The sequence below is a fragment of the Propithecus coquereli genome, unplaced genomic scaffold, assembly GCF_000956105.1.
Source record: "Propithecus coquereli isolate 6110/MARCELLA unplaced genomic scaffold, Pcoq_1.0 Scaffold73, whole genome shotgun sequence".
NCBI lineage: Eukaryota > Metazoa > Chordata > Mammalia > Primates > Indriidae > Propithecus > Propithecus coquereli.
Genome location: NW_012153396.1, coordinates 3,314,388 through 3,341,636, shown reverse-complemented (window position 1 = coordinate 3,341,636; position 27,249 = coordinate 3,314,388). Strand labels below are relative to the sequence as shown.

The 27,249-nt window shown below is 40.5% G+C and overlaps 1 protein-coding gene across 1 annotated transcript in view; it reads left to right on the top strand.

Moving 5' to 3' along the window:
* The window catches only part of LOC105824364 (chromosome unknown open reading frame, human C10orf76), a 166,949-nt gene that overhangs the window by 37,568 nt on the left and 102,132 nt on the right, over positions 1 to 27,249 (top strand). The window contains exons 15-17 of the mRNA XM_012661785.1: positions 6,252 to 6,340; positions 20,976 to 21,058; positions 21,981 to 22,107. Coding sequence (XP_012517239.1) covers positions 6,252 to 6,340; positions 20,976 to 21,058; positions 21,981 to 22,107 — 299 coding nt within the window. The remainder of the gene's footprint in view (positions 1 to 6,251; positions 6,341 to 20,975; positions 21,059 to 21,980; positions 22,108 to 27,249) is intronic.

Here is a 27,249-nt window from a genome sequence, read left to right as displayed (position 1 = left end):
AGAGCTGGAACGCATTCTAGTAAGTGAAGTATCCCAAGAATGGAAAAACAAGCACCACATGTACTCACCATCATATTGGTATTAACTGATCAACACATAAGTGCACATAGAATAACATCTATTGGATGTCAGGCAGGGGGGAGGGGGAAGGGGGGAGGAGGGGACAGGTATATGCATACACAAAGAGTGCAATGCGCACCATCCAAGGGATGGACACATTTGAAACTCGGACTTGGTGAGGGAGGCAGGGGCAAGGGCAACATACGTAACCTAAACATCTGTACCCCCATAATATGCTGAAATTAAAAAAAAAAGGGTGACTTTAGAAAGATATGACTACCAGGAGATGGGGATTGTTGGAGGCCATCTTGCAGGCTGTCACCACAGGTACATAGCTAGTAAGTCGCATAGCAAAATTCAGACTTGTGTTCCTTTGACCCCAGAGGCTGTATATAAGTGACAAAAGAAAGATTTGTATAAGTGATTATGCTAACTGGGGCATCAGAAAAGGTATCAGAGAAGGTTGTATTTGACCTCAGTCATGAAGAAACATGAGGAGTTTTCTAGGTGGAAGAGTGAGGAAGGACATACCAGGTAAGGGACTAGCATGTTTAGGGGCTTGTAGGCTTGACAGTGTGGTATGTTTGGTCAATAGAAAGTGATTCCAGATGGTTAGAGTATAGGGTACATGGAGGAAGGATAAGAGTAGAAAAAAGCTTGCCTGAGATTAAGTGGATGATGGTGAGCAGTTCAAGGTGGGAATGACATGCTAAGATTGTGTGTTCAGTGCTATAAAGTTACAGGTATATATCTATCCACCCAAACCCTCAAGTTCCTAGCCAGTGAATCTGATTTATGCTAATGTTCTATCATCTACCTCCCCCTAGTTCCTAACTTCACCCGCAAAAGAGTTTTTGTATTGCCTTGCTTTCGTAGGTGCTTTTTTCCACCTGCTCCCTAATTGACTGTCTTGAGGTTAGGGAAGATGGCAAAGATAACGAGGCATCAAGTTGACAGAGGCTGGGCAGAAGGTCCCAGCCTTAGGCTGAATTCACTTTTTTCACTGGTACCCATAGGCATGTTTCCACATCTTCCTTCCCCTACTTGCAGCTATCTTTTCAGTTTTTAGTATTTGGAGCATCAAGTCCTCTTCAGGTGAACCTGTGTGCTCCAAGCTGGGCAACAGGCCAGGTTGCTGCTCTCACTTCTTATTAAGTACTGCTTTTCAGTGGTGTACAGCAGAATGGAAAATTGAAAGCAAAATGAATTTCTGCCATTTCAGATAAGTTTGTAATCCTCCTAGTGAAATATGAAGAAATATAGAGTATGGAAAGACTTAATACTCAAAGCCAAAGTCTGGGTCAAAAATGAAACAATTTCACATTTGTATATGAATGCTGTAGGTAAAGTAATGATGGGAGAAGGTGTTTATACCAAAAAAGAGAGAGAGAGAGACAGACAGAGAGAGAGAGAGAGAGAGAGAGAGAGAGAGAGAGAGAGAGAGAGGGAGAGAGGGGAAAGAACGAAAAGCCTTGCTTGGAACAGTAAGAGGTAGGAAAACCTAACCAATTAATGTCTATTCCCAGCTGTACTCCTTGATTCTTACTTCCACCCCCACTGCTGCTATAGGATTTGGGAGTGAGGGGAAATAGTCTCCTGGGAGGGTAAACTCTCCTTTAAGTTACTCTTACGTGGAAAACTTGGACTCTTCTTAAGTCAGATATTTCCAAACCTGTGGATAGGCACCAGAAGAAAGGTAGACTTCAGTAGGCCCGATAAGATTTCAGGAGAAAGTGAAACCTGTCTTGTGTCAAAATAGGAAACTGCTACACACATAAAAGCAACCCCCCAAGAAACAGTACATTTGGAGTTAAAGCTATAGCAATTGTTAAAATTTTCATTCTGTTCGGTAAATAGTATAAGTTATTGAAACACAAGGCTAATGAGGTCTCCTTTTGGGTGACTATGAAGTCAGGAACAGGGCCTAGGAGCAAAGTGAATGTGGATAGCCTCTGCAGGAACCAGAGTGGTGACAGCAGGGGTTAGGGATATAGGTAGCATCTCACTGCTGCTCCAGAGTGGCTCAGTGTTGGTGGGATGGCATTGTCAGCAGGAGCCAAGGCTGTCCAGATCCAGGCCATGTGAGAGGTGCTGGCACCCAGGAATGTACTGTGCATGAGTGGTCTTGTGTGGGCAGCGTCTGGCCACCTTTGCTGTCTGTGACAAAGCTGTTAGCACCAGGGACCTAATGACTATCAATCTCGTGGGGAAGTTGATAGATGAGTTTGTAGATTGCTAAGGCAAATCATAGCTCAAACAAGGGCATCATTTAGCTAGTGACAAATGTATCAAACAGAAGATCACATAATTTCTAAAAATCAGCAGATGATTTGGAAACTATTAGGATGATTTATACTGCAATTTATATCACTAGATAAGCAGTTTTGGTACAGGTTTGTGAGTGTAAAAAAGCACAAAGTGTTTTTTCTGTTTTCTCACTCAACAACACTCAACACAGAAGACTTCTGGGACCAAATGTCGGGAGAATTTTCCCCACACACACACCAAACAAGCAAGCAGTTGTGCAGCAGACACCAGCTGGATATCCACACTATCTACCTGGAGATAGGGTTCGATAAATTTGCTAGAGCAGCTCCCAGAACTCTATGAAACACATTTACCAGTTTATTGCAAAGGATATTTTAAACAATACAGTAGAAGAGATACCTAGGGTGAGGTGTGAAAGGGTCTGGAGCCCAGGAGCTTCTGTCCCCATTGGAGTTGGGGTACACCATCCTCCCAACATGTGAATGAGTTCTTATTCACCTTCCTGTATGCCTTCATGTGTTTGGCTATCCAGAAGCTCTCTGAACCTTGTCATTTTGAGTTTTTATGGAGGCTTTGTTATATAGGTGTGATTGATTAAACCATTGGTTGTTGGTGATCAACTTAACCTTTAGCCACTTTGGCCTCCCTGAAGTATAGGGTTGGGGGGGATAGGGTGGGGTTGAAAGCCCAATCCTCTAATCATGCCTTGGTCTTTTTGGTGACCAGCCTCCATCCTGAAGCTACCTGGAGGCTGCCAGCCATCAGTCAACTCAACATACAAAAAACAATACTTTGGAGATTCTAAGGATTTTTGGAATTGTATGCCAGAAAAAGGGGTTGAAGACCAAATATATATTTTATAGTATCACAAGATTAATTTCTTTAGAGAATAAAAGGGAATTATTTTTAAAAATGTATTGATTTACATATTACTTTATATTTCTGTATGGTTTATAAAATATTTTTAATATCACTGCTGAAGATACCCAAGTCTATTAAGAGTGATCTGTTTATATAGTCCTCTCATTAAATCCTGTCTGAGAGGCTCCTGCAAGACTACTTAGAGCTACAGGGAGTAAGAACAGAGAAAGATGTGAATAATGGAGAAAGTAGAATAAGCTAACAAGGTAGCCATGCAGGCCTATTATTGGGGGCATTCTGAAAACTTCCAGAGAAGAATAATTTTAGGACTTTTAATTTACAAATTTAGTTCAATTCATTTGTGTCTTTTTTGGTATGTTGTCAGGCACTTTAATTCCTTTACCTCTGTGGTCCCCAACTCCCTGTCTGTGGCCTGTTAGGGACCAGGCCTAACAGGTCCCTCCCCACACTCCTGCCCCCATCAGTGGAAAAAATTGTCTTCCATGAAACTTAGGAATGGGGTGGGGGATGGGGTGGTGAGTGCACAGCAGGAGGGGAGTGGCGGGCTAGTAAGTGAATTTACAGCATCTCATGATTGCTCACATCACTGCCTGAGCTCCGCCTTCCATCCCCCCCAACACCTACCCCCCATCCCCCAACCCCGTCTTTGGAAAAAATTGTCTTCCATGAAACTGGTCCCGGTGCCAAAAAGGTTGGGGACCACTAACTACCTGATGTCTTTGGCTCTCACTCCATAGAGGGAGGTTAGTAGTGCTCTATTTTCTTCTTTCTTCCTTTGCTAAGAGGCCCAAGAAATTAGCTACCCCAGTTTTAGCTTGATTCTGTGAACTGTCAGATTGATGCTCCACAGATTAATATGGTGTCTGCTGAAGTTAGCAGAGTCTCAGGATACTCTTAGTCTCAGATTAAAACAATAGAACCTGAGAGAGTCTCAACCCCACCTCTAGAAGTATCCTCTACTTGAAGCTACCATTCAGCTGAATTCCAATTGGGGTATATTAGAAAAATTGCATAAATCAAGGTAGAGAAGAGCCACTTTTTACTATTTTACTATGTCCTTTTGCTTTGTTTATTTTGTCTGTTCTATCTGCCTTTTCTGCCTCACTCTTTCATGTCAGAATGATTTCAAAAGGAAAAGCCTTTTTCATTTGCCTGAAACTAGGCAGGTTACTTGGGTCCAGTTTTCTAGGAACTTTACAACTTAATTATAATAAGACAAGTGCTAGTGTTTTGTTGGTATACAGTCAATATCTGTTGAATGAATGAATGAATGAAAAAGATAGGTCTGACAGTTTCTTCTGAACGTTTTGTTTGTGTGATGAGCCTGGAACTTCAGAGGGGTATAGTCTAAGCCCTGGGCCTCTGGCTGACCAAGCCCTCCCTTAACTATCCTAATTTAAGTACTTTTAGGGCAGTGAGGATATGACTAAGTGAGACTTAGAACTTGAAGTTTATTAAGACATTGTATTTGGGCAATTTAGAGACCTCTAAACATCGGGGATTCCAAGGGCTAAGATCCTAGTAAATGAACATTGAATTTGTGAATTTAAAGTGAAAATGGCAAATGTAAAAGCTAGTACTCTTAAATGAGGCGTAACAGTTTATCTCTATAATATTGACTATTAAAGTGGACATTGAATGGTTTAATCAGGAATCCAAGCATACCTGGCTATAGAATGTATCAAATTAACATTGCTGTGAGAACTATAAGTTACATTTCCTGACAAATTGGAAAACCTAGGCCACAAAGTTTTTTTTAATAGTTTTAAAGTATATAATTCAGTGTTTTTTTTTTAGTATATTCACAGGATTGTATAACCAGCACCACAGTCTAATTTTAGAACATTTTTGACTTCCCGTAAAGAAATCCTGTACCCATTAACGATTACTCTCCATATCTCCCTCTCTCCCCTCTTCTCCGGGCCTAGATAATCACTAATCTACTTTTTGTCTCTATATATTTGTCTATTTGGACATTTTAAATAAATGAAATCGTATGTGGCCTTTTGTGACTGGCTGCTTTTATTTAGCATAATGTTTTCAGGATTCATCCATATTATGGCTTGTATCATTAATTCATTTCTTTTTATGGCTGATTAATCTTTTATTATAGGGATATAGTACATCATTATTCATCAGTCGATAGACATTTGGGTTGTTCACACTTTTTTTTTTTTTTTTGGAGACAGGGTCTCACACTGTTGCCTGGACTAGAGTGCAGTGGCGTCATTATAGCTTGCTCAAGTGGTCCTCCTGCATCAGCTTCCTGAGTAGGCTGGCTAATTTTATTTTTTATTTTTTGTAGAGACAGGGTCTCACTATCTTGCTCAGGCTGGTCTGGAACTCTTGGCCTCAAAAAGACATATGTTGTTGAGATGTGAATAACTGTATATTCCAATGATCTAGAATAACCCTGTCCGGTAGAAATTTTTGTAATGATAGAAAAGTTCTATATATTTTCGCTGTCCAGTATGGTAGCCATTAGCTACATGTGGCTATTGAGCATTTGATACATGACTAGTGCAACTGAGGAACTGAAGTTTTAATTTAACTTTTGATGTAACTAGAATTTAAATTAATTATAAATTAAATTTTACTTAGAATTTAATTTAAATAAAATAATTTAAATATAGAGATGTAAGGCCTTTAATTTTGTGTTTTTGCATCCTGTGTCTTCCACTTTGAACAGAGTAGTCTAATTCTGGCCCACTGGTTTATCCTTCTTCCCTGGAAAGATATTCAAGGGAAAGGTATCAGAGGTGCCTTATCGACTATTCACCTACAAGTAGTTATGGCTTCCTTTTCCTATTGATAAGGGGAATGGGTAGCATAAGCTGTGTGTGTGTGTGTGAGAGAGAGAGAGAGAGAGAGAGAGAAAGAGAGAGATTTATCTATTAGAAGGCTGAAGGTAGAAGTTCTATTTTTTATGTGTGTACATATTCATACCTAGTGGCTTTAGCAAAGCTGGCTCACTAAAGAAAGTGTATCTGGTGAGTTGCAGTATATTCTCAGGTTTACCTCAGTTTTTCTCTTTGTTACAGACGCTGCATTCAGGTAGTACACAAACTGCTTTGCTACCAGAAAAAGTGTCGAGTACGCCTGCATTACACCTGGCGGGAACTCTGGTCAGGTAACTTTCTTTCCTGAATTCATCTTCTTTTCTTATACCTTTTATGAGCTCCTAGGCTTGGGCTCAAGATGGATTTTTAAAAAATATTTTAGTTTGTTTAGGATGCCTCTATTTTCATTTATACTTTTTGTAATTTGTTTTGACATTTTAGCCTTTTTCTGATCCAGACCTGAGCATGTCACATATCTATTCTATACTTTCTGGCCTGTTCCTTCTCCTCCCTGTATTTTTTGTCCTCTGGTAGAAACAATTGAATATTTCTTGAGTTCCAATGATCTTTCCTTTGAGTTAGAGTGAGGGAGGAGGAGTCGGTACAAACTGGGATTCTCAATCGGTTCCATTTGGTAGCAGCATATGGACTATAGGGAAGCTTCTGTGTGTTCCCTCAAAATGAGTAGTATCAGGAGGACTTTCATAGGGAGAGGGGGTAGGGATGGTGAGATGGGGGGAATCCTGTTCTCTGTGTTACATCTGGCATTATTACTGTTTACAGACAGTGTTGATTTTACCACTCCCCCTATGCCAGAGACAAAACAGCAAATTACAGTGTTTACTTTTGTCTTTGTATCCATTTTGGTAGCCCAGTAAAGTTGCTGCCTTCTCTGCAGGCGGGAGGTGGCTCCTCTCTAAGGGTACAATTAATGCTGGCTTGCCACCCCTTTCCTTTGTGTGACTAAATTTGAGGTTTTAGGAAAGCAGAGGAGACATGTTCCCTGAAGCAGTCCCTTGCTGATAGGTCCTGTGGCTTTTGAGACCTGATGGTGCAATAAAGTCTTCTCCAGATGGTAATACTGATGAATGGTTACTCACACATGGAAGAGCTTCTCTGTATTTTCAGCAGAGTAGGGTGTGTTAGCGTCAGAGGCTTTATAAGAAACAGGTCAGTAACCCAGCCCTCTTCCATGGAATTCATCTCATTTGTTATGACACATGGTTTCCTCCCAACCCAGTTTGCCTTTCTAAATTTAGTCCTCCATAATGGGAAGTAGAGATCTTTAATTAATGGATTAGCAAGTTCTTTACATTTACTGCCTGTGTTGGTGAAGGGGGAATAGGAGAATAACACTAAGTGGCAATAGTAGTGGCATTTTGGTATTTTAGGAGAGGAGTATGATTGTGTGAGAGTTTGAGATTGAAGGACTGTTAGTAGAGTTAAAGAGAGATCAAAAGAGATTGAAATGACTAACATTAGCAGAATTTCTTAGGTAGAAACAATTCTTTTTAATATAAAGGGCTACTGTTGTTTCTTATGGATAGTTATGTGATTGTTAGGCTCTGAATGCCTAGGATTAAAAAGAAAACACAAAAATGATGCAAATCTGTGAATGTTGGTACAGTTATAGAACTTACAACGAGTACAAATGGTTTATGTCTATAACTTGGATGAAGTAACACTTCATAGTACTAATCAGTTGGTGGTAGTAGTTGTTCCTGCCTGCTTCTTCTGATTCTATTCTGGTTTTATTTTCTCTTTCATTCTGTTTCCTTTCAATCCTAGCTATCCTGTCTCTGGCCCCTGTGATCTCTTTGGCTTTTCTCCCATTCTCATTATCTGTTGTCCTCTTCCTCTTTGTCCTGTTCCATTGCCTTTTCCATAGTGCCTTCCACGTTCATCCCAGTCTGTCTCCTGAGTCCCAGGGCTTCCAGTTACTTTCCTACGCCCATGTTGTATCTTTGTCCTCTCGATGAATTGACCCTTTTATCATTGTGAACTCTCTCTCCTGTCCTTTTGTTACTGTTGCCACACATTTTATTTTTACATATGTCATAAACCTCAAAATGCATCACCATCATTTTTGCTTAAACAGGCAATTATCTTTTGGAGAGATTTAAAAATATGCATTTAATATTTATCTTTTCTAACTCTGAGTATTGTGCCATTTGGCTAGGAAATTGTGAAGAAGGTGATCATTCTTTATCCTGTGTTGGTCAGTTGACTTTATGCTTCGGGAACTTTCTGTCATGTTCAGCTCTGTTTGTAATTATGTGCTATCTCAGAACTGATTGGTTGGCATTCTAAGGCCCTTGATGGATTGAGGGGTGGTGTATACGAATGTCATTGATGAGGCCGGGACTGCTGCTTATTCCTAAAGCAGAGACATTTGTACTGGAATTCTCTGCCAAGTGAGGTTAGCTCCTTTTACTGTATAGACTGAGTGAACCCTCCTGGAACCTTGGCTCCATGTGTTCATATGTGGAGTGTACAGTGAGATGTACAGCAGCAGGTGTTAAGGAAAGCTGCAAAATACAACGCTACATCCGATGCAGTCAGAGCCCATAATAATGTATAATATTGCATTCAGTGAATACAAGTGTGGCTATGGTGGATACACCCACTCCTTGGCTGGCGCTACTCCTCATATGTTGGAATACCCATGTTTTCACTCTTTCTTTTCCTTCTAGACTTATGGATTTGAGGGAGATGTGTGAAACTCATCATGGCAAATATACTTATGTATATATATCCTTGCCCATACATGTGCTGCAAATTGTATATGTACTGCCAAAGCAAGCCATGTGCTGCAAATTGTAATTGAATTTTATTTATAAGTAAGACTAGTAATGCATGTGCTGTTAGCTCAGACATACAGATGCCCTTGGGTATCTAGGAAGCAATGGGCTAGGGTCCAAATGCCTTTTGTTGTTTGGAATGTGGGCGTTTAGTATCACTGTACTTCAGTGCTGATTTTTATTCTTATGTTTATTGATTATAATAGCTCTTTGTTATTGGGGAGGCAGCCAGAAGTCCCCAAATTCCCATAATTCCAAGCATGGTCTTATGGATGAACAGGAGCCAGTTGTGTCAGTTGGGGGTTCAAGCTTGCCTAATATGCCTTTCTTACTGTTGGTTTTACAGATATAAGCCCTGACCTACTCCCTGTTTCCACTATCTATTTATATGATGCCTGTCACCATGGTATCTGAGTATGTAGGGAAATATATTTAGGCTAACTTTAACTAGAATATGGAAAAGAAGAAGTCCTACCTCTCTGCATTGCTCTTTTTTCAGTAGTCACTATTTTTCACCAAGTTATAGAAAGGTTGAAAGCTATTCTCTGACCTCTAGACTACCCAGATCTCCTAGCCTGAGTAAAAAGGTAGCTCTTAAAAGTTTCCTCTGATTAAGATAGAAAACTGGGTTTTGGGCTAAGATCCAAGTGAAATAGTTCTTTACTGTTGAGAATAGAATGAAAGCTATGGTCATCTTTATGTCCAGAAAAATGTCCATTTGCACATATATAATTTCAGGGAGTTTCTGGACCCTCTGAAGCCCATCCATGATCCCATGTGAAAACTCCTGTCTTAATTTTATGTTCCACAACCTCCCAATTAATTCTGTTCTCATAGAACATTTTAGTATCTAGTTAAATATTTTTTCCTTATTTATTGGTCGTACTGCATGCCTATAATCCCCTCTGAACTTCTTGAGGCTATAGACCATTTTGCTCACTGTTTTATTTTTTTAGGTGTTTCTCTATCTTAGCATATCACATTGTTTTGTTATGTTTGCATATGTTTGTACAATGATTAGCTTAAATATCCATCTTTCCTCTAAAAAAGTTCCTAGAGGGCGGGACCTGTATTTTAGTCATTGTTTTATTCCCAGCAGACTACTTGGCTTTTTAATAGGGACTCAGAAAACATTTGAATGAATAAATAAGTAGATTAACGAATATATAGAATTTCCATTAATGATGAATCAACATTCTCCTAAAGTAGCATAATGTTGTGTTTCAGCCTCATAATAGTAATAATAACAATAATAATAATAGAACCCAGTAGGATGTTTGTGGTTAAATGTTTCTGTTGAGCTGACTTCATCACCTTTGATAAGGGCCAGCCATCCAAATTAGTTTTATTTGAGTTGATGTGAAAGGAAGTAGTGGGTAATTTCTCTCTTCTTTGTCTCTTTTCTTCCTTAATCACAGATGCATGGATTACCTTTAACCAAGTAAAAATGGAAACTTTGATGGTTTCTTTTTTTTTTTTTTTGAGACAGAGTCTCACTCTTTTGCCCTGGCTAGAGTGAGTACTGTGGCGTCAGCTTAGCTCACAGCAACCTCACACTCCTGGGCTCAAGCAATCCTTCTGCCTCAGCCTCCCGAGTAGCTGGGACTACAGGCATGTGCCACCATGCCCGGCTAGTTTTTTCTATATATTTTTAGTTGTCCGATTAATTTCTTTCTATTTTTAGTAGAGACAGGGTCTCGCTCTTGCTCAGGCTGGTTTCGAACTCCTGAGCTCAGACAATCCGCCCGCCTCGGCCTCCCAGAGAGCTAGGATTACAGGCGTGAGCCACCGCGCCCGGCCTATGGTTTCTAAGCTATTAACCAAAGAATGAGCAAAATGTTCAGAGAGAAGCAGGTAGTAGTTGTTGGAGAGGGAAACACTTGAACAGAGTTTCATGGAGTCAGCTTATTTTTTTTCCACTGCAGAAGAACGGGTATTTCAGAGGCAGCCTGCGTTTAAATAGTGTGACTTTCCACAGTCTGAAAACATGGGTTGATTTAAAGGCAGATTTATACTGGCATTTTATACTTGACATTTATCCATGGATCACAGTTCTTCTTACCCTTTTACTCTGCCACATCCCCAAGTGATAAGTCATTATTTTTATCTCCATTTGTTGTGGGGGAAGGGAGTGGAGATATGGAAGGGTTAAGTGATTTGCTAAGGATCATGGAACCAGACACTAAACAGAGTCATGATTAGAACTTAGAGTTCCTGACTCCTATGCTCAGATGCATATCACTAGGCAACATTTGCCTCCCTGCAGGAAGAAAGGCCCCCAAAGCCCCCAGAACAATCTGTTCAGCTTCACTGTGCTAAATAGCATCCAAAGCATTCACAACTTTGTAAAAAGAGAGAAATTGTACATGGCTTGACCTTTTAGATACCTACTGGGAAAAATGGAAAATCTAGAGAATATCACAGTGTTCTGGATCCAGCTGGCTCTCCCATCACTGGCAGAAGCCTGTGACTTCTTGGTTAGGTACATCTTAAGACTGGGAATTGATAGCCTTTCGTTGGAAGCTTATTATACTGTAGGTGTTATCATACAGGACTGAATTTTTCAAGAGAAAGGTTGACTTGAGCCATACATTTACCTGGCAGTTCTTGCATAGATATAGCTTTGGTAGTTTGGCAGCCCCTCTTGGTTTTGAGAAATTATCTTTTGAACTTTTAATTGCTTCTTTTAGTTTAGGTTTTTAAACTTTTAATTTTGATGTCGTTATAGACTTACAGGAAGTTGCAAAGATAATACATAGAGTTTCATGTACTCTTTACCCAGCTTCCTCCAATGGTGACACCTTATATAACTCTACAATATTATTTCTTTTAGTTTTGAAGAGAGTAGCCAGGTGGGAAAGAACATAGCGGTAAAAACTAGAGTAGATGAGAAGGGGAATTTTGGCAGCTGCTATTGCTATCTTGTTTTTAAAATTGCTTTTTAAATTATTCTTTCCCATTCCCCTAAATTTTCTCTGACTTAGGCAAATATGTCACAAGATATAGTCTAGGCTTGATGTAACTAATTAAGACTGCTATAGCTTCCATGTGCAAAAGATAGAGCTTTCTTTCCTCTATGGGCAATCAATTCCTCTCAGAGTTAAAATGTTCTAATAGAGGGGCATTAGAAGGTATCTCTCTGGTTCTGTAATTTAGTTGTGAAAGATTCTGTACAGCAGTATAGAAAGCCCAAGGACTAAAAAAGAATGCCAGGAAGCTTTTTTTCCTTCAGATCACTACATTTGGCTAAATCCAAAATTTATACTATTTTGAATCTTTCTCTCATCCCCTCAGAAACTTGGCAGAAGCAAAAGATAAGAATCTCTAACAGGTTTATCCTGTTAGAGGGAGAAAAAGATTCCCACGTAAAAGCCCCTAAAAGAGCAAGAAATTGCTCTTTGTTCTTTTCTCTGTACATGAAGTCACTTCCTACCCGAATAAATTTCAGCTCTCATAGGCCCATCAGCATCTTGTCAAATAAAAGGGACAGGGGAAGGAGTAGCTGTGCTTTTATTACTCTGCCTATACTAGTTCTAAAGGGATATATTGAATGGTTTGATAAGGTATCATCCCTCTCTGGATCTCAAGTGAGCAGGAGAGGTCTGTTATTGGTCCTCCCCCATTTTGGCATAAAGTGAAGTTCTTGGTTCTACATCAGATGGCTCCACTGAGATGTGGTGGATTTCTTAAAGGGTGATTTTGGCTATTATTCAGTTGGTCAATATTGGAAAAAAATAAGCAAGTAGTATCGGGTCCTAGAAGAAGGCAGTGGCTCCTGAGTGGCTTAGTTAGAGGCAGCTACACAGGGATCCCTACATTTCCCAAAGTCTAGGATCTGGGAACTTTCATATGTAAGCTCATTTTCATGATAAAGAAGAGGGTGGGTCATAATTGTGAGGTTTGCATTGTCCCCAAGTAAATGGGGAATGAGAGATGGTTGAGAACCTTATTTTCCCTTTTAGCAGATACTCATCAACAGCAAGGAAAATGGTAAGGATGGAACCTGACTTTCATTTAAAGAAAGGATTTGTTCTATTTTCTGGCTAATTTAGAGGAGTGTAGAACCTTTAGGCAGTGTAGGCTATTGACATACTGACTTGTGTGCTCTGTTCACCTGGAGAGGTTGGATAGGATACAACCAAAGCAATTTCATTTTCTTGTTTGATTCATTGGCCTCTGTGTCAGTGAGGTGCTTAGGTTTGCAGTCAGACAGATGTCTGTATTCTGAAAAGCCACCTAGTGTATTTTTAAATTATTCTACTGGCAGGTGTTGGCTTCTAAGTCTTTCCTACACCACTCTGCTGATTGACAGTGAGCCTGCTGATCGCTGGCAATGTCCCTGGATAATTGGTAATTTTGTCCAGAGATGCTGGAATTGGCTGGAGTTTATAGTGCCTCCGGGGTTTTGATGGCATTAGCTTGTTACTCTAGTGCTATTTCCAGCCTGTTCTTTGAGTTCCTTGATTTCTCTCCTAAGCAAGTGAGATGCTAATATTTTTCTTCTGTCAGTCACTGTGAAATTATCCATCTCCCCTAATGAGTAGGTTTTGATTTGGGTTCTGTGGCACCTAATCCTAGCTCCATGCCAGGCCATAAAATAGGATCTGGCTAAGTCTTGTCTTTGCTTTCTATCTCTTTCTTTTCATAGCTGCTTAAACAGACAGCTCTCTCTGACCTGATTCTTTGCAGATATTTATTTATGCTCTGCTGGAGGTTCTCTGTCTCCTTCCTGTTTTTAATCTTATTTAAATGTCATTCACTTGGTTTTGTAATTAAGCCTCCCCTCTGCTTCTGAGGCAGGCGTCTGAGCTACCACTTAATTGTGTCTTCCCGCGGTTGGCTTGTTCTTCTCTGCACCTGGTTTACCTCAATGTGCGGGACAGGTTTTTAGTCCTGGAGAAGTTCCCATATCCATTATTCATTCTCCTCCTACATGGCAACATGATTTGCTGCTACCTTCTTTCCCTCCCTCTGAATTCAAAGCAGGATAGAAAAAAATATGGGAAAGTCCTCATTATGTAGGGTACATTAATGCTAGGAACAGCTCTGCACACAAGGTGCCTTGTGGAGTAAGGGGGGCCTGTTTAAGGTGGCAGGATTCTCAAGTGGATGATACAGAACTCTTCCTATTTGAAAATTAGTTTGGCTGCCTCCACCTCTGGGAATTCATGTGGGACAGGGAGCCATCAAGGTACCCAGTCCTGGCTCAGCTTCCCAGAACTTGCCTACTATCTTTTATTTGACCTGCATCTGCACGTGGAAAAGTCAGAACGTCTATACACTACTATCATACTATTTCACCAAGTATGATGCAAAAGACTCCCAAGGAAGGGAACATGGGCTGAAGCTAAGTATGAGACTGATAGTTGCCTCTAGTGCAGAGTCAAAAGAGGTAGCGGTTGCAGCCAATTTCAGGAGTTCCTGAAAAAGAGCCCAGAAACTAAATTTTGAAGGGGCCTGGTAGAAAAGACTTTGCAATGAAGAAACGAGTGTGTATGGAGCACACACTTCTGTATGACTTAAATATATTGAATGTGTAATATAATACCTCAAGTGTGTTACTGCAATAATTTCTCTATTTTTCACTCAGTTCAGGGTATGAGTATTTGGAGCCAGGTAGCTGGATCCTCATTCGGTAGATGAGACAGCAAGGATTAGGAGTCAAACCCAGGATCCTGAAGGATTTCATAAGATATTGTTAGTACTCAGTGCATTGTTAGCTTTGATTGCGAACTTGGATAATTATTTTGAAGACCACCACAATGGTACCTTGAAGCCTGCCCAAGATGCGTGGGCTCTTGCATTCCTGCCCAAGAGTCCATGGGCTTTCTGTTGATTGAATATATTTGGCTCCTTTCCTTTTCCCTATCAACGAGGAAACATTTTTGTATGTTTGCCCTTGTACTCAGTATGGTGTACTGTGGTGTGAATGTCAGCCATGCAGTTATGCAGAGGTTACAGAAAGTTGAGTTGTAGTGTTTGTGGGGTTCATGGTAGTGTCGGTGGAAAGAAAAACATTGACCTCTTTTTTTTTTAATTAGGGTAAAATATACATAAAATAAAATTTACCATTGTAACTATTTTTAAGCATACAGTTCAGTGGCATTAAGTGCACTCACATTGTTGTACAAACATCACTACCTTCTATTTCCAGGACATTTTTCATCTTATCACACTGAAACACTGTACCCATTAAACACTAACTCTTCATTCTACACTCCCTTCTTATTCCCCTCCCCCCGGCAACCACTGTCTTTATGAATTTGACTACTCTGGGTACCTCATATAAGTGAAATCATATAGTAAGTATTTGTCCTTTTGTGACTGGCTTATTTCATGTAGAATCTTGTCTTCAAGGTTCATCCATGTCAGAGCATGTGTCAGAATGTCCTTCCTTTTTAAGGCTGGATAATATGCCACTATATGTTTATACCACATTTTATTTATTCATCTTGATGGACACTTGGATTTCTTCCACCTTTTGGCTATTTTGAATAATGCTTTTGTAAACATGGGTGTACAAATATCTCTTTGGGTCCCTGCTTTCAACCTCTTGTGTTTTAAAGTGTGCAGGTTAAAGGGTCCTAGGCCAGTGTAGTGACATCCTGAGACACTTAGAGGCGAGTTGGATTCTGAGCTTACAGGACTTTTCCTTTGGCCACTTTAATATGTGAGGGGCTGATTAGTGGAATTCTGAACAAAGTTGAGGTTTTTGGTAGCACCTGTAGGCATTGGCCCTAGATAGCTAGCACCCACACCCCCAACACATGTTTATTTAATTGAACTTTAGGTGAAACCAGTATAGTTTCACAGACCTCAGCAGGGGGAGTTCATGGACCTTCTCCCCATTGTGTTGCCCTTAATGCAGTTTAGCTCCAACCAGCTATGTGGCTTTGGGAACTTATTTAACCTTTCTGAATTTCTATTTGCTCATCTGTAAAATGGGAACAATAATACCTACTTCATCAGATAGTTAAGGGGGGATTCAGTGAGAATAATGTACTTTAATTAAGTGCTTTACATAATGTCTAGCACTCAGCAGTCACCTAATAAATGTTACCTTTCTTGCCATTTATGACCATGGTGTTTCTCACTTTGAAAAGAGATGAATGCAGTTTGATGGAGGTGATTTTTATAGTTCAGTGTCTCCTTTTAAGGTATCAGGTAGAGGATATTAGAAAAGAGGAAGATTTGAAATACTCTTTGTGAACTTCTGGCATAGTTATTAACTTGCCACTCTTCTGGAGGAAATAATGAATTCCTGTATGATACATCTATCTGGCATTGGTGTTTTAGTGTAGCCGATTCCTGGGACTGTGGAGTGTGGAGTTTATGGGCATTGTCTCTTTAGGCTTGGAAGGTCTCAACCATCAAGCTTGTTCTTAGCCAAAAGGATATTCTCTGCAACAAGCTGCACCATTCTCTTTTGAGGGGTTGAGCAGCCATTAGTTACCTAACTGGCAAAACTGTTTACACAGTATTGAGTTTCTATACCATAAGGTCACTCTTATTTGGAAATCTCTCAGACCAGGAGTCAGGCCTTTGGTGAGGAAGAGGCTTATGTTAGCCCTTTATCCCTGCTTCTTTTTAAAAATTAATATTTAACAATGAGAAACATGCTAAAACCAAAGAGTTAAACCAAAGAAAAAAAATTGTACAATCTTCCCCTCATATCTTCACAATAACTATACTATAACATGTACTATACTTTTTTTTCTTTTTTTTTGAGACAGAGTCTCGCTTTGTTGCCCGGGCTAGAGTGAGTGCCGTGGCGTCAGCCTAGCTCACAGCAACCTCAAACTCCTGGGCTCAAGCAATCCTTCTGCCTCAGCCTCCCAAGTAGCTGGGACTACAGGCATGCACCACCATGCCTGGCTAATTTTTATATATATATATATATGTATATTTTTTTTTAGTTGTCCAGCTAATTTCTTTCTATTTTTTTTAGTAGAGACGGGGTCTCGCTCTTGCTCAGGCTGGTCTCGAACTCCTGAGCTCAAACGATCTGCCCGCCTCGGCCTCCCAGAGTGCTAGGATTATAGGCATGAGCCACCGCGCCCGGCCAACACGTACTGTACTTGATAGCAAACTCTTACAGACATGTGACTGATTAATAATACTGTGTTTATACAATCAACCCCTTTTATAGTTACCTTAACTCTTCCCTCCATGTACTGTCACTTCTGTCACTGTTCTTGGAACAGTTTGGCTGGTCATGTGCCCAGATGGCATCAAGTGGACAAGTGGATCAAGGACAGTTTTCTAAAAATGTATGTGCATGTGGAGGGGGGTGAACCAGGAGCCAGCCAGCTTGAGCTCTGTGCTACTTGTTTGTTGGCACCGAGATCCTGAATGCCAGTTCTCGACTGTCCTTGAAACTGCCCCTGACACGAGGGTATTCTCTTCTTCGGCCTACTGTCTAAAACCTATACAAAGCTCTGTACCTTAATAGCTTATGAATAAATCTGGTTGTTAATTGTTTATACCCGTACTTTTTTGTTTTGGTTCTTATTTTGCATAAAGAAAGGGAGTCTTGGCTCCTTTTAATGTCCACATCCAATTACATTTCACATGCAGTACATAATTTTGAAGGAGGCAACCCCGAGTAAGACAATTAGGAACAGTTTTAGTTGACAGTTACATGCTTAAAAAAAGATACTAGAGAGGAAGCAGAAGCAAAGAAGGAGAGGTGTGTGAGAGACGAGATGTACAGAAGGGAGCAGAGAGAGGTAGGAGATGGCTTAGAGCCTGCTGAGGGTAGCTCGTGCTAAGCAAAGCTCCTGGGAATCTTCTTGTATTGCAAGTAACTAGCAGGAAAGTAATAATGAGGTATCAAACACCTGTACTTTAACAGATAGCTGAGGACCAAGAGAAAAAGGGGACCAAATACATGAAAATAACCTGGAGCAGCTGATAGATGGACAAAAGTTATAAACCAGAATCTAGAGAAATATTGGTAACAGTATAGTCAGCAGGTCTAAGCACACCATTAAACTATTTTCCCCTCCTTTAATGTTTAACTTGATCTGGCACCTTTATTTGTTTCATCTTCTTAATGGTAGAACACTAAACAGGAGACTAGGTTCCAATCCTATCTTAGTCATTAGCTAGTTTGACGGGGTGGGGTGGCATTCTCTTACCTCAAAATGAAGAAATTGGATTAAATGACCTCTAAGGTCCTTGCTAGCTCTAAAAATCTGTAATCAGCTATGTCAAAGCTTCAGAGACTTAGAACTCCTATCATATCAGGTCAGGGAATAAAAGAGAATGTGTGTATAGTGGTATATAGGACACTGAACAGTTGATATAATGAGTGTGAAATCAGGGAGATGATGAAGGAAAAAAACTGTATTTTATGGGATATTTGGGACATTCTCTCTTGAAGAGGAATTATGGTCTGTGATGTTAGAGGCTTGTGGGAGCCAAGTGTCAGGTTGTTTTGTTCATTTTAGTTGCCTTTTAAACTCCCTCTAGAGAATTACTACTTCCAGGTGAGAAAATCCTGGCTTTTGGGGCGTGGTCGTGGTATCTGACCTGAATTATCATGGACAGAATGCAAGTGCCCATGGTACTAATGCCCAGAGTATTGTAGTACTGGACTCTCCTCAGTGCTGTTTGGCTCTGCTGATGTCTGTGGCAGTTGGGACACAGGTTGCCTCTTGATCTGTGCCAGAATTGCTCTCTTCCTCCTCTTGTATTTATCACTTTGTGATCCCTGACTCTGAATCCCAGAGATCAAGGCTAGCCATAGCCCAGCAGAGAAGCAATAAATCATTGCTCCCACATCCCTTCCTCCAGGTCTCCTGCTCCTTAATTACCACATAGCCACTGCTGAGGCTGCATCTTTGTGCTGTGTGTGCTGGGGACAAAAGCTCTTGTTGAGTAGATGTGTGCAAAAGCTGCTTCGTCTTTCTCTCTAGCCATTATGTTTTGCAGAGTGCCACTTGTGCTACTTATTCCCTTCTCTTGTCTCTTGTGAGTTTATAGAGTCTGATTGTCAGGTGGTTTATCCATTAACAGGGTTTATATAATCTCTGGGATTAGGGGATGGGGTGGGAAGCCCCTAAATAGCCCAGCAAAGTGATCTTCATTAAGGAGGAAAGTTTGGCTTGGGTAGTCATTTTTATGTGGATTTTAGCTAGCTCCCTTCATTCCCTGTGCTCTCCTGGTAAGGAGCTAACTAAACAGGTTGTATGATCCAGAATGGGCCTCCACAGGGCTCTTTTTTTTGCGGGGGAGGGGGATCCAGTCTAACAGATCACTTCTTAACAGACACCATCAAAAGGACCAGCTGCTTATCATTTGCCTTTTCATTATGAAGCCCCAGAGAACTTAAGTCAGGGCAAGGGTAAAGAGTTCATAAATGAGGGTGCCTACCTCGTTCATCTGCTAGCAAAGCTTTTTTGCTGTTTGAGGGGAAGATTCAGGCTTTAGAAACAGAATGTGGGTGAAGCCAGGCTCTTGTTCTTTCCTTCCTGCTGTTTCTTTACTGTACCTGTGCTTTTAGAGGATTGAGAGTGATGGGGTGTTGTGTGGCAGGCAGTAAGTATCTGGAGTAGAGTCGGACTCCAGTAGAGATGGGGAACCTGCAGGCTCAAGGCCACATGTGGCCCTCCAGATCCCCAAGTGTGGCCCTTCAGGTGCATCCAAACTTTTAATAAAGGGATTTATTCTGTAAAATTTGGTTTGTTTTTTTTGTTGTTGTTGTTGTTTTCAGAGACAGAGTCTTGCTCTGTTGCCTGGGCTAGGGTGCAGTGGCATTATCATAGCTCACTGCAACCTTAAACTCCTGGGCTCAAGCGAGCCTCCTGCCTCAGCCTCCCAAGTAGCTAGGACTACAGGCGCATGCCAGGACACCTGACTAATTTTTCTATTTTTAGTACCGATGGGGTCTCACTGTTGCTCAGGCTGGTCTCAAACTCCTGAGCTGAAGCAATCATCCTGCCTCAGCCTCCTAGAGTGCTAGGATCACAGGTGCGAGCCACCGTAAAGTGTGGATACAGTCAAAAGGCTGCACTCAAGGATCTAGAAAGCCACATGTGGCCCCAAGGCTGCAGGTTCCCCACTCCTGCCAGACAGTATAGGAGAATGAACTTCTTTGCTGGCAAAGAAGTAGATATGGTCTTAGACATGGAGAGGTCAAGCCTTTTTTTTGGTCCTGTGGGAGGGTGGAGGTTTGAGGGGGAGAAGACAGAAGGACCACAGATTGCCTGTAGCTGCTGAACCCCTTCTTTATAGTATCTCATCAAATAGGAGAGCTAGGTACAGGGGCATTATTCAAGATGGGCACAGAAGCAGGATTCATTTCATGGATAAATGTCCTAGGTGAATTAAGTGCAAAGCAACTGATAATTTCTTTTATGCTTAATATTTATTTGCAAAAAATATCTTTAAAGCTACATTGTTAACCTAGGGACTGGGCAGTCAGTCTCTTTACTGAGATTGCTTGGATTTTTAGCAATCTCTCCCCTCACTAAGGATTGCCAAGCAGAAAAAAAACCTTTTCAGTAAATGTTGTCACTGTCAAGAGAGGTTAGAGCAAGCTGCACTTCTGTTTGAATAGCTGGAGCAGTAAACGGCTTTTTTCTCTTCATGAGCTCTCCTCCTATCCAGAGCTGAAGCCCAGCTGTAGGTTCTACGGTACAGCTGCCACATGTGGTGACCACTTAGAATTGGTAGGATGTCCCTTTTAGCAATGGTGTTTGAAACAAAAACATGGCTGAAGCTTTGTGACAATAGATGCTAGAAGCCCAGGGTGGAAGAGGACCCTCATTTTCATCTGTAAATTGAGCAAATTTGATGGGGAAATCACCATGTGGGAGTAAATTTGGAACACTGAGATGTCAGTTTTATAGTCAAATTTCTGAGCTTAATTGCTATTTTAAAAAGTGGTAAAAAGAAGTAGATTTTAAAAAACCTTTCATGGGTAGATAAGCAGACATGTACTGGGAAGGTTAGTGCTTGCCTCAAATATACCCATTTTAGCTGCTTTTTTAGAGACCTTGGTAGCTGAGGCTTATTCATTCTAGCTCTATGGATTTCTGTAGGGTTAGTCTGCTTTCATTTACTTTCATTGATTGTGGTTTAAATAGCTTGTTGATGTCTTTTTTTTTTTTTTTTAAAGCCTTGATAAATTTGCTGAAGTTCCTTATGTCAAATGAGACTGTTCTTTTGGCCAAACACAACATTTTTACATTAGCCCTTATGGTGAGTAACAAAACAAATATTTCTTTTTCTGAAGCTATATGATAAGGCAGAAATGGAAAGAGAAGCTGGTGGTCTGGGGACTAAGCCATAGCGGGAACCAGGACTATATTTTCCATTTGGATCAGAATCTCTAGACTGGTGATCCTCACTCTTATCTATTATGTCTTTGGCAAACCTGGGGCTCTTTTTCCTTCATGAGAGTATTATTGTCTGGCAGGAGTGGGTATAGGTCAGATCTCTGTATATAAATAGTGAGCCTTGGTCCCAGATGAGAAACTGTACTATGCAATCTCTATGTTGGTAAATAGCAAATCCTCTAGAGGTATCCCAGCCAGATAAGTGGTGTATGGTTGCACCTGGTTTCTGAGGGATATTACAGATGTCTGTTTATCTGGCTGGTTATTTGGGGTGGAAGGAAGCCATTGTGCCTTTTGACTTTCTTCTTAGGATATTACCTAGTATGTTCGTAAATGTTCAACATTTGAGGGGAAAATCAGCATTTGCTGATTTTCGTTGTATAACTACACCCACCATGGCCAATTTCAAGCTGTCAGTGTGACATCAGAGTCATGCAGAATTGGGAAGAGATGTGCAGTAGCGCACCGTTATATGGTATTCCCACCACACAGATATAAGAGGTATAAATTAATCTCCAGAGCATAGGTAATGGTAAAAGCAGAAAATAACTAGGAAGTGATAAGTTTTGAGTATTTATTGCTTTCCTTTTAATATAATTTATTTAACTGTAAGTTTATATGAGTGAATTTTTAATAATGGCTATGTTTAACAACTAGCTTACAAAATGCCTAAAAATGTAATAATCAGCTCTTGTAAGCCAGTAAGAGCTGGCTACAGCACACCACTGATAATTTCTGGTCTTCATAGCCTGATGCCTATATATGAATGTCTGCTTCTTTTTTAGATTGTGAACCTATTTAATATGTTTATCACATATGGTGACACATTCCTGCCAACCCCCAGCAGCTATGATGAACTTTACTATGAGATTATCCGCATGCACCAGAGCTTTGACAACCTCTACTCCATGGGTAAGCTGTCTTTTCTGAATTTTACTCCTCTCTTTCTATCAGCTGTCTGGTTTTTGGCATATAAGAGGAAAAGACTATAAAAGATTCTCCTCTAGTTGTTTGCTCTTGCATGGCACAGAAATATAGTAGTCTCCTCTTCTCAGGCAATAGAAAGGTATATGTGGGCCTTTTTGCCTTTAGGAACTCAGATTTCATCTCAGTGGAAAGCTGGTTAGCAGCCCTTTGTTGATGTTTGTGAGGGAGGAAAAGGAGGCTTGTGGATTCAGTGAATGCCAGGGAGATGGGGGTGAAAGAGTGGGTGGGAACTGACAGCACCAAATAGAAGAGCTTGGTTCCCAAAGGAACACTGTGTGATTTGAGAAGCTACAGGATTTTAAGGAATCTTAGTGTACCTATGTATTTTTAGTATAACTTACAAGTGGAAGTGGGCATTAGATAAAAATCTTTTTTGCAAACCTTTTAGTGATTGGCTTACTGAAAATTTACTCTGCAGCTATAGTGAGTATAACTTATTTCTAAAAGAGGTCATGTGTCCCTGTAAGTTTGAGAAGGTGCTTAGTCAATCCTACCTGGAATTTAAAAGGTAAGGAAAGATCTCTGTAGATTGCACAGAATAGAAAGCCACTCAGTAGAACTATCTTATTAAAAATACCCCAACTTACTTGCTTTATTGAGGAATAATTAATAGATAATAACCTATACATATTTAACATATACAAATTTTGATAAATTTTGACATATGTACAACCATCACAGTGATCAAGATAATGAACATATCCATCACTTCCCAAAAGTTTCCTTGTATCTCTTTAGAATCCTTCTCTCGTGTCCCTCTCCCTACCTCCACCCACCACGCCTCATCCTTGAGCAAGCACTAATATGCTTTCTGTCACTGTAGATTAGTTTGCTTCATCCCTTGTGATGGGACTATTTGTGAACATCCCAACCTCTGCTTGGGACTCATACATCTTGAGAAAAGTAGAAGGGACTTGGAACAAGTACCAGGAGAAAGAGGAGAAGCAAGCAGGGAAAAGGAAAGATTGCCTGAGAGGAAAATATTTTTTCCCCTTCAAGTGCATATTTCTCCAAGTTTTAACTCCCCTCTATAACCTGTCTGCTTTTGTTTAATTTTCAGAGCCCTCAGATAATTACTTTTCATATTTTATCCAGGGTTTTTAGCTGTGATCAGCAGGAGAGAGAGGCTTTAGTGGGCTTACTTTGCCATGCTGCAAGTGGAACCTCACCTTCATTTTATTTATTTATTTACTTTTATTGAGGTAAAATATGCATTTATAATGTACCATCTTTACCATTTTTAAGTATACAGTTCAGTGGTAATAAATACATTTATATTCTTTTTTTTCCCGCTTCATCCCTCCTCCTCGCTCCCCCTTTCCTGGCCTCTGGTCACCACCATCACTTTCATTTTTTTTTTTTTTTTAAAGATATTTTTGCTGAGTATAAATCTTTCTTTCAATACTTTAAAATGTCATTTTCATTGTTTTCTGGCTTACATGGTTGCTGATAAGAAGTCTATTGTTATCTTTGTTTCCCTATATATAGTGTCTTATTTTTCTCTGAATGCTTTTTAATATTTTCTCTTTATCACTGGTTTTCAGCAATATAATTAACACATGCTTTGCCATTTTCTTTTTATGTTTATTTCACTTGGGGTTCTTTGAGCTTCTTGGATCTGTGGGTTTCTAGTTTTTATCAAATGTGGAAAATTTTTGGCTATGATTACTTCAAATATTTTTCTGTTCCTGCTCTTCACTTCTTATTTTGGAATTTCAATTATGTATATATGTTAGATCTCTTGACAGTGTCCTGTAAGTCAGTGGTCCCCAACCTTTTTGCCACCAGGAACCAGTTTCATGGAAGACAATTTTTCCATGGACTTGACTGGGGGGATAGTTTTGGGATGATTCAAGCACATTACATTTATTGTGTGGTCAAATCTCTCTGCTGATGATAATCTGTATTTGCAGCTGCTTCCCAGGGCTAGCATCACCACCTCAGCTTCACCTCAGATCATCAAGCATTAGATTCTCATAAGGAGCACAGAACCTAGATGCCTTGCATATGCAGTTTACAGTAGGTTTTGCGCTCCTATGAGAATCTAATGCTGTGGCTGATCTGACAGAAGAGAGAGCTTGTGTGGTGATGTGAGTGATGCGGAGTGGCTGTAAATACAGATGAAGCTTCACTCGCTCGCCCACTGCTGACAGAGTGCTGGATTACAGGCGTGAGACACCATGCGTGGCTGGCATAGTAGTTTTTATGGTGTGGATGCTGTACTTTTTTTTTTTTTTTTTTGAGTCAGGGTTTTGTTCTATTGGCCAGAGTGAGCTGGAGTATGGTGGCACCATCCCAGCTCACTGTGTGGTGCAATCACAGCTCACTGTGATCTTGAACTCCTGGGCTCAAGCAATCCTCCCAGCTTGGCTGCCTGAGTAGGTGGCACTACATGTGCGCACCACCACACCCAGCTAATTTTTTTTTTTTTTTGGTAAAGATGGGGTCTTGATATGTTGCTTAGTATCAAACTCCTGGCCTCAAGTAATTATACTGCCTCAGCCTCCCAAAGTGCTGGGATTAAGGTATAAGCCACTGCACCTGGCCCACATTTTATTATATTTCTTTACATAATGTTGGACTTTGTTCTGGAATGTGGTTATGTTATGTGGAATCAGGTTGATCCTTTCAGGGTTTGCATTTAAGGGTTGAGGGTAAGTCATGAGCAATCTGTAATGTAGGCTTATTTGCGCCTGTTACTAATGCAATACCCATCTACGGAGTCTACCTGATACCCCTTATATTATTAAGTCTTTCCACTCTCACTGGTGGAAGGACAAGTTATTTTCTTTGTGGAGCTTGCCATGATCTTCTCAATGCCTTCTACTTTCTAGTGGTTCTTTGCCCTCAGCCTTGAGTAGTTTCTTCTTCCATATGCACAGATCAGTGGTCTGCAAGAAATGTAAGGGGGACTGACCCCTCTGTGGATCTCCAGAGCTATCTGTCAAACTGCCTTGTCAAGTGTTGTGTCCTATACCTTCTAGATGCCTTGGCCTCTCCAAATGCTGATTTCTGTGTCTTTAACTTGGCAAGACTTCTGGCTTCTTTTTAGGTTCTTCCCCCCTGCCCTGCAGTGTGGAACCTTCTCCATGCAGTAAGCTGGGGTCACTATAGAGTTCACCTTGTTTTTTTCCTTCTTTCAGGGATCACAGTTTTATACTACTGCCTGTTGTCCATTATCTGACAACCATTGTTTCATATATTTTGTCCAGTTTTCTGTTGTTTAAAGTAGAGGGGTAAATTATGTCTTATTACTCCATCATGACTAGAAGAGGAAGGCTCACTGAGACTTTTTTTTTTTTTTTTTTTTTTGAGACAAAGTCTCACTCTTTTACCCGGATTAGAGTGAGTGCCTTGGCATCAGCCTAGCTCACAGCAACCTCAAACTCCTGGGCTCAAGCGATCCTACTGCCTCAGCCTCCCGAGTAGCTGGGACTATAGGCATGCGCCACCATGCCCGGCTAATTTTTCTATGTATTTTTAGTTGTCCAATTAATTTCTTTGTATTTTTAGTAGAGACGGGGTCTCACTCTTGCTCAGGCTGGTTTAGAACTCCTGAGCTCAAACAATCCGCCTGCCTCGGCCTCCCAGAGAGCTAGGATTACAGGCGTGAGCCACCGCGCCTGGCCCACTGAGACATTTTTGATAAAGGTACACACTTAATGTTCCTATGACATTATTTTACTGTGGTAAAGTCCACTGAAGAGGAAAGACCTCCACAGAAGCTGCCCTGAACCATAAATGACATCACATTTTGAACTATTTTTTTTTTAATTTAAAAAATTTTTTAGAAATGAGGTCTCCCTAATGTTGCCCTGGTTTGTTTCAAACTCCTGAGCTCAAGCAGTCCTCCTGCCTCAGCCTCCCTGGTAGCAGGGACTACAGGCACATAGCATTATGCCCAGCTTGAACTGTTTTTTTTGTTTTTAAAAATAACGATACTGAAGAAGCACCATAGAAAAAAATTTAAAATCTTATAATTCCTTGATTCTAGTATCACTATTTTCATTATTGTATATTAGCCCACATGCAAACATAGTTTTACAAAACATAGTTGTAATCATGGTATCCTTCCATTTTGTGTTTTTCAACCCATATATCATAAGTATTTTGTAACTTTCCTAAGTCTCTTTTTTAATGGCTGCATAGTATGTTATTTTTGTGTATCATAATTTACTACATAAATGATTGCTTTAATTTGAGGCTTTTAGGGCATTTTGAAATAATTTTGTGTTTAAATTTGGTAGCTTATAAAAGAATGTAAAAGCCAGTGGCATTTCTAGAGGAAATGCAGTGATGAGGTCATCTGAGTGCTCGTTCACTAAGGAACAGAGCTGACAGGATATTACAGAGAAATAACCCATGGACAGAGTTAAATACCTCTCTGAAAGTGTGAGGAGGGGAAAATTCAGCTAATTCCATAAGTGTTTAGGTTCCTACCATCAAAGAACTTATGATTTAGTGGTGGATCTAGTGAAAAACCAATGCACCTAAACAAATTTCACAATTGAGTTGAGCAAGACCATGTCTGACTCACTGAAACAATTTTGTTTATTACATGAATAAATTTACACATATACTGGGGTGAAACCTAAGTTCAGACTATAGACCTCTAACTGGAACTTTACCGAATTCTCTTGTACTAAATCCTATAAATTAGAAAAGCAGGCTGGTTGTGGTGGTTCGTGGCTATAATCCTAGCACTGTGGGAGACCAAGGCAGGAGGATTGCTTGAGGTCAGGAGTTCAAGAAAAGCAGCACTCTGGCCAGGTGCAGTGGCTCACGCCTGTAATCCTAGCACTCTGGGAGGTTGAGACGGGAGGATTGCTTGAGCTTAGGAGTTCGAGACCAGCCTGAGCAAGAGCGAGACCCCGTCTCTACTATAAATAGAAATTAGCCAAACAACTAAAAATAGAAAAAATTAACCGGTCACGGTGGTGCGTGCCTATAGTCCCAGCTACTTGGGGGCTGAGGCAGAAGGATTACTGGATCCCAGGAGTTTGAGGTTGCTGTGAGCTAGACTGATGCCATGGCACTCTAGCCTAGGCAAGAGAGTGAGACTCTGTC